This window comes from Misgurnus anguillicaudatus, chromosome 20, assembly GCF_027580225.2.
Source record: "Misgurnus anguillicaudatus chromosome 20, ASM2758022v2, whole genome shotgun sequence".
Lineage (NCBI taxonomy): Eukaryota > Metazoa > Chordata > Actinopteri > Cypriniformes > Cobitidae > Misgurnus > Misgurnus anguillicaudatus.
In genome coordinates this window covers 29,462,431-29,470,617 of record NC_073356.2, presented here as the reverse complement: position 1 = coordinate 29,470,617, position 8,187 = coordinate 29,462,431, and the positions used below count along the sequence as shown (strand labels likewise).

The window sequence follows — 8,187 nt, the reverse complement described above, 5'->3', positions numbered from 1 at the left end:
TATCAAATGGGATTGTCAAGGAATTGTTGAATGGTGTTGTACATGGGGGGACATCATGGAACCAGGGATGATACAACCAAGTATCACAATCAGATAAACATTGTCAGGATGTAAATAGAGGGTCGATTACAGAATGAATGTAAAGACAGCTCTGATGATATGTTGACTAAGCTAGTGTTTATTAGTACATTATACAACTCGGATTGGATTGGATAAGCAGCATTGTGTAACCCACTCTGTGTTGATGTTTCTTATATTGCTATTACACTTTCTAGAACATCCTGAGTTATTTTTGTAGTGGTAGTTTATAGATCGGCCAATGAAGGATTCAAAGCTGTATAATTCGGTTACCACTCCCATGTTAAATGTATTGAAGTCCTTGCCTGGGGGTTGTCAGAGAATGAATATATTCAGAAGTGTATGATATACAAGCATCTTAATCCTATAGTTTACCCAAAAATGAAAATTGTCATCATTTACTCACCCTCATGTTGTTACAAACCTGTATGCATGTCTTTGCACTGCTGAACATATTTAATGAAGCAGGAAACAGAAGCCATTGACTTCCATAGTAGGAAAAATTCTACCATGGAAGTCAATTGTGCTCAAAAGCGCTTTGGTTACAAATATATCTCAAAATATCTTACTTTGTGTTCAGCAAAACAAAGAAATTAATACAGGTTTATAACAAAATGAGGGTGAGTAAATTAAATTTTTTATTTTTGTGGTTGCTAGGCAAATCTAAGCCCATTTCGAGGCATTGTTAAAGGGATGGTTCATCCAAAAATTAAAAAATTCTGTCATCATTTACTCATCCTCATGTTGTTACAAACCTGTATAAATTTAGTTGTTCTGATGAACACAAAGGAAGATATTTTCAGAAATGGTTGTAACCAAACCGTTCGTGGACCCCAAGTATTTTACCATAGTAAATTGGGTCCACAACATGAGGGTGAGTAAATGATGACAGAATTTTCATTTTTGGGTGAACTACCCCTTTAAGTCAAGTCTCTGAAGCTATTATAAGAGGTCACCAATCTACATTAAGCCCCTGTTAATCTGTCCAATATGCTGATGAGACCACTACACTTAATTTAATGAGAATTACATGGATATGAAAGACAATCCTGTTTTAGCATCCATACATGTTTTAAACAGGACCTCCATGTGCACACGATTGTGTTTTTCTGATACGTTACATTTTATGCCAGATATATTTGTCATAGTAACATTCAAATAAAATGATCAACACCAATAGCACCACTTCACTTTCTGAAAACACAGTATAGACTGTATCATATGTGGTTAAATCATACATCTCCTATATATATATATGATTTTATAGGCATTTCTTTAGCTGAAACATCAAAAGACTGTTATTAAAGACAGAATACGGACAGATGTAAATATAAATCTCTCCACGGCTGAGCTTTCTGCAATCTTGTCTAATTGACTTAACCCAGTATGGAGGATAGCCACCTCCTTAAGCACTACCTCACAATCTACCATGATTACATGATCCTTCATCTTTCATCCACTACCAAAGGTAAGCATGCTCACTTTACACTTCTTTATATATTTATTTTCTGGTTATTGTTTGCTGATTATTAAACACATCATTTATGTTATTTTGGGTTTGCTTGGTTCCATTAATTTATATTAATTTATCAATCTGCAAGAAGTGAAACGTTGGATCACTTACTTCAATTGGTAACACTTAAATTTTTTTTAACATATGTTTAAGTGAAAAAAAAAAACTTCAATTTCTTAGGTGTGTTACGAAGTAATTTTTTATGTTGATCCAACTTTTCTCTTTTTACAGCAGTGGATGGCTTCTATGTTACTTCCTACAGCTTTTCAAATTCATCTGTGTGCTGTTCTGAACTTTATTTGTATTGAAAAAGATTGAAAAACCCCAACGTGAACAGTGAGCCATAATATGTTTTTACATTACTTGAACTTGTTTTTCTAAGTCACAGCAATTTACAACTAATCAAAATTTAAAATAGTTGAAATGATTTGTACAGCCGGTTTAAGGCAGCATTTTTTGTACAGTGTTTAGGCAGAATATAAGCTTTACTCACAATAAACCATAATTCGTATGTTACAATTCCTATATTTCCGAATGCAAAATGTGATGTAATAATGCTCATGCTGGATAGTTTAATCAAATTTTTAATGAAATATTTGACAGTATTTTCTTTATTTTTTCAACAACACTGACACCAATCTCTCAGTAGAGGGAGACAAAGAGCTGATCACCTACATTTAAATAATTTATACTTAAACAATACTGCCATCATAAATCATACCTGTCCTTCATAAATGAATCACTGATGGGCAAATGTCTACATTTTAAAAATATTTGTTGGTTCAACTTAAAAAATTAAGTTACTTTTTACTTAAAAAGTTGTGTCAACTAATATATTTAAGTTGAATTAACTAATTTTTTTTACAGTGAGTGAATCTCATAAAATCATGACTGGGTCACATGTTACCCCAAAACAAGATATGTGAACTATATGTCATTTTTGGGATGAAGTATGACTCTTGACAGGTTTTGTAAGATTTGTGGATGGATGATGATGGATATGATGTTAAGTAGGGCTGTCACGATTATGATTATGACATTTAATTCTCATACATTTTTTAGTTTGTTCATAAAATAATTTTCACACATTGTTGTGATTATTTAAATTCAATCTTTTGCAAGGTTTCCCTGGCAGTAAATATGAATACACATTACACATTTAAAAGTAATTATTTTATGAATATATTTTAAAAAAACTAAAAATTCTTCTTAAAAAAATAAACACAATAAAATAACTGAAAATAAAAATGCAATCAAAATAAACTGATTATACCGGAACAGCCCTTAAATAGTAGCCAATCCTACCAAGGTCATATTAATACTGGACCGCATGTCTGTAGTGGCTGCAAAAAATAAATTCCTTACAGATCCTTAAGAATAGCATCCTTTACTTCCCTAAAATTGGAATTGCTGTTTTGGAACTTATCAAAGTTTTTGCAGCATTTCTTTAAATGCTGTTTTTCCACTGTATTGAATGGCTTTGCAATGTTACACTGTCAGTTAAGAAGCGCCATCAGATACTGTCTCGTTTATACAGGTGCTGCAGCTCCCCCTTGTGTTTTTAAAGAGATCTGCAATCATTGTGGTGATCTGAAATTATCGCAATGAGGTCAAACAATCGCGTGAGACGATTATTTAATCATTGTGATAGCCCTAATGTTAAGCACTTGATTAAATCTCTCTTATTTTTATTCTATTTTAGCAAGTATACTCTTTCTTACAGTTTTAAAAGGACACATTGAGAAACTCTGATAGATTCACAAACCATCTGATCCTAACTAAGGACACAATTCAAGCCCTTGGTGCAAAAGGCGGCCATGGGAAATTCACAGAAATCAGCGCTCCCCAAAGAAACCCTGGAGGACCTGAAAGAGAACACAAGGTTCACTGAAGCCGAGATCTTGCAGTGGTACGAGAACTATCAGAAGCAGTGTCCCTCTGGTCGCATCACGCTGGGTCAGTTTGTAGAGATCTACGTTCGGTTCTTCCCTGACAGTGATGCTAAATCTTATGCCCAGCACGTTTTCCGCTCCTTTGACACGAATGACGATGGGACGTTAGACTTTAAAGAGTACATTGTTGCTCTTCACATGACCTCTACGGGAAAGACGACCCTGAAACTTGAGTGGGCCTTCACGTTGTTCGATGTGGACAAGAGTGGCTACGTCTCAAAATCGGAAGTGGCTGAACTATCTGAGGTAAGAGATGGTTTAGTGTTCTTATATAAGTAGAATAAAATATTATGTTGATGTTAATGTTCCTACTGACCACTAGGACTGTAAATAAATCAATGCTGTACAAACCTTTTCACTGTCACCTAAACACAAAGGTTCTCATTCACACTTTACATCATATGGGATCACATGTGATTGTATGTGTCAATCAGTTTTTTTGCGTACAATAAATAGAGAATATTTAACATCAAAGCTGACCTATCATATCAGCTTTTAGACCTACATTATAGAGTGACATCACACTTAAATTTAAATCTGTGCTCAATATGAGGTCATTGCTTATGGAGGGGGAAGATTTCGGTGGTTGGGACTGTGAAAGAGATAAGCTCCTCAATGTGCAATCTGGATTTAAGGCCATTGCCACCGAGGCCATGACATGCCAACTGTTAGGCTGTCTTCGGAGAAACGGCAGATCAGTTTTCAAGGGTGTGTCTGATATTGCAATGAATAGATACATAACATACTTCATTTATTTGAAAACAAATAGTATCACTGTGAATAAACATCTCTGAGCAAACCAAAGTGTGATGTTAAAGGTGCTGGATTCATACAAAAATAAGACGCCTTGTGGCAAGGTTGAGAATCATCAGTGAGCCAATGTATCTATACCAGACAAGCAAGTTAAGCTTTAATGCAGGACTGAGACATATATAGCAGGTTAAATAGCTAAAGGGATGTGATGTGAGATAAATTTAGCACAAAGTCTTAAACAAATCCATTAAACCTCGAGCATTAATTATAGACCAAAAATAACAGATTTAGAAATGCACCTTTGTGCACCATCTTGTTAAAAAAATTGTTCTTGGTTAAATCAATAGAGATCTTGGTAATATGATTTTAAAATAATTAGGAGTAAGAGGAAAAACCCCAAAGTGGTATCTCCTAAAATAAAAAGTTTTTATTTATTTTAGCCGACTGTAGCACACAAACATCCAATATTAACTTTCTTTTGGCACACTACATCATAACAATATTAGTTATTGTTATGCTACTGTTTTAATAATAGTACCCTTTAAAAAGGTCATAATATGTACCATTTAGGTACAAATGTATTGTATTTAGTACCAATATTTACCTTTAGGTACTAATATGTATACTTTTGAGATACAAATATGCACCTCTAAGGTACTAATATTTACATTTCGGCATTTAGCAGATGCTTTTATCCAAAGAAAGTGACTTACTTACAAAGATAAGGAAATAGTAGTGACTTAAACCTTACACAGGCTTCAATCAAACTCACTTTAAAATGAAAATTCTGTCATCATTTACTCATCCTCATGAACACAAAAGAAGATATTTTGAGAAATGATGGTAAACACACAGCAGTAAGTGACCATAGACTTCCATAGTAGGAATAAAAAAAATTGATGGAATTTAATGGGTATCGTCAACTGTGTGCTTACCATCGTTTATCAAAATATTTTCTTAGGCATTTATCACAATACTTCCAATATATTCCTACGATGGAAGTCTATGGTCACTTACTGCTGTGTGTTTACCATCATTTCTCAAAATATCTTTTTTGTCTTCATCAGAAGGTTTAGAACAACATGAGGATGAGTAAATACTTACAGAATTTCATTGTAAAATGAACTATCCCTTTAATATGAACTCTTTACGCAAAAAGGTGTACGTTTTGAAAGAGTAGGCACTATTTTTGACCATTTTGTCTGACACTGTGTTGATTATCTATTTAATTAGTCTATTGTATTTATAATAAAATATCATTTTAGTTTAACATTTGACATGCATTTAAGCCATTGACACTCTCTGATTTCCCATCAGGCCATTTTCAAACTCATACCCAAAGAAAAGCACGCAGAACTGCCCAGTGATGAAAACACAGCAGAGAAGAGAGCTGAAAAACTCTGGACTATCTTTGGCAAAAAGGACAATGGCAAGAAAGCTTAGTTCGGATGTTGTCTGATCAGTCAATACCAACATACAGGGAATGTTTGTCATTAATTAATTTCATTAATCATTTATTTCTCTCTTTTACATGCAGAACGACTTGCAGAGGGTGAGTTCATCCAGGCCGTATCTTCAAGCCAAGTAGCGCTACGGCTAATTCAGTATGAGCGTAAATGACAAACGTCATGAACACCTACATTTAATACCCACATTTTCTCATGCTTGATTTCATGGTTATGTACGTATACTCAAATGAACTGGGTTTATGTTCTCTTTATATTCTAAAAGATGAAAGATTTGTTTGTTATATACTAGAGTAACATTTTGTAGATAATAGATACTTGAGAAAATGTATAGTTATATTGCATTTATATTGCATTTGGTTCTTTTGTCATATTCACATTACCTGGATGATACAAAAAAGTCAAAGACAGTCAAGATAAATGTGCAAGGCGAAATGATTTGATATTCAACCACGCCGCATCCTCAAGTTGTTAAATGTATGGTTTACCTCATTTTGTTTTAATGTTCTGTCTGCACACCTCATACTTTTTGTAGACTTGCTTCTGTTCTGTTATTAATGTGTGCCACATTTCCTTGTATAGTGAGACAACAAAAAAGTCATGTTTCATATTCTTTGTCATGGCATTCTGTGTTAACTTAACCCAAATACAAAAGAGTTTAACCAAAGAGTTTAATGTTTTATTCATATACTATATTGCTTTGTTTTTGCACACCAGATCTCATTTCAATATGATATGTGACCCTGTCTGTCTAAATTACAAATCTAATTTTGAGACTTGGAGCGTCAAAGTTTTATTTTAGCCATTGATTTCACACGACCTTCCTCAATACCAGTGTTGGGGTAACGCATTACAAGTAACGCGCATTACGTAATAATATTACTTTTCTGAAGTAATTACTTTATAAATGTACACATTAATATTTTAGTTACTTTTTTAAAAAAGTAATGTGAGATACTTTTCAGTTTAATTAATTCAATTTAAAAATAAAATAATGTACTGAATTAAACTGAACATATTAACGTAGAATTACGCACTCACAGGCAGAGCTTGACATTTTTGCGATCATAAAAAACACCTACAAGACCTGAAAGTGATCAAGCCTCAGCCAAGTAAGAAAAAGTAAAGCAAAAGTAACTTAAAAGTAATGTAAGCATTACTTTCCATGAAAAGTAACTAAGTAACACAATTAGTTACTTTTTTGGGGATTAACTTAATATTGTAATGCATTACTTTTAAAAGTAACTTTCCCCAACACTGCTCAGTACAAATATAAAATATACCAAGGTTATATTTTCATGTTCTTTACATTATGTAGGATGATTTTATGTAGAGTAGAAATAAGTAAATCACAAAATTTACTTTAGCTGTGTTTTCACAGACAGGTCACATGTTTTATGTTAACCCTTATGGGTTGTTGAGATTTTTTTGTATTAATTTGGCCACAACTTTCTCAGTGTTTCAGCAAATGGAATGATTTTGGTGACAAATCTTATATTGACACATATTTTGAGAAAATGCTTTGAATTAAAAAAAACTCAACAATATACCGTGGGCAAATTTACTAATCCTATCGGGTTTGTTCGTGGCCAAAAGAGGCACTAAATCAAACGGCTCTAAAAATTTATCTGAAAAATTTTCTGATTTTTTTTAGATAAAATTTATCAGATAAATTTTTCACTTTTTTTTGCATAAATCTGTTAATTAACCTTAACAATATAACATGGGCACATTTACTACACTTTTGAGTTGTTAGTGGCCAAAAAAGCCACTAAATCAAAAGGCTGTAAAAATGTATCAGATAGGCTACATTTTTGATAAAATTTATCAGATTTTTTTTTCAGATTTTAACTCTTTAATTGCCATAAGTGATTTCACTGATTTGGGAAAAATACAAAATGAATGCCAACCAAAAATGTCATTATAATGGAAGTCAAGCCACAAACAACTAATTAGGGAGAAAACATGGTTACAAATTTTCATTTGCCAATAATGTAACTTAACATTTTATTTTTACACTGAAAAAAATTATTCATTTAATTTACTCAATTTTTTAAGGTGGTTGCAATCAATTTATTTAAGCTACATTTAAACAAACAAACAAAAAAGAAAAATAAACTAAAATAAAAAACTTTTGTTTAAATAAATTGATTGCAACCACTTACCTTAAAAAAAGATTTTTTCCAGTGTAATTTAACTGCGACCAACACAAGTTTTGTCCTCATATGTTAGTGAGAAAACTGAAAAAAAAAAATTTTCTCTATGTCCTTTGTTTGTGATTTCTTTTTTCTTTCTGTTTCTTTCTTCATCCCTCACTTGATCTCTGTCTCTTATACTGGAGAGATTATTCGCATAATCTTCTGTCCAGCTTTTCAAAGCATCTGTCTAAAGCTGACGAAATTCAGCTGTTTGCTGTAATCTCTTC

At 32.7% G+C, this 8,187-nt stretch overlaps 1 protein-coding gene across 2 annotated transcripts; it reads left to right on the top strand.

Annotated features, from left to right (window-relative positions):
* The first annotated feature begins 1,497 nt into the window (after positions 1-1,497).
* Positions 1,498-6,538, top strand: rcvrn3 (recoverin 3). Of its 2 annotated transcripts, XM_055220705.2 has the most exons (4): positions 1,498-1,546; positions 3,294-3,789; positions 5,614-5,725; positions 5,834-6,538. In XM_055220705.2, the coding sequence occupies exons 2-4, from the start codon at positions 3,409-3,411 to the stop codon at positions 5,914-5,916; spliced, it is 576 nt and encodes a 191-aa protein (XP_055076680.2). In that variant the 5' UTR covers positions 1,498-1,546; positions 3,294-3,408; the 3' UTR covers positions 5,917-6,538. The 2 variants fall into 2 exon arrangements, with proteins under 2 accessions (XP_055076680.2, XP_055076679.2); XM_055220704.2 differs by lacking the exon at positions 1,498-1,546 and having other exon boundaries at positions 3,180-3,789.
* Positions 6,539-8,187: the final 1,649 nt, after the last annotated feature.

What these genes read in the sequence shown, in the direction of transcription:
- rcvrn3 (XM_055220705.2), top strand. Translation starts at nt 3,409, where the DNA reads ATGGGAAATTCACAGAAATCAGCGCTCCCCAAAGAAACCCTGGAGGAC. An exon ending in AAGTGGCTGAACTATCTGAG is followed by an intron (nt 3,790 to 5,613) that starts GTAAGAGATGGT and finishes ATTTCCCATCAG; the next exon opens with GCCATTTTCAAACTCATACC. An exon ending in CTTTGGCAAAAAGGACAATG is followed by an intron (nt 5,726 to 5,833) that starts GCAAGAAAGCTT and finishes TTTTACATGCAG; the next exon opens with AACGACTTGCAGAGGGTGAG.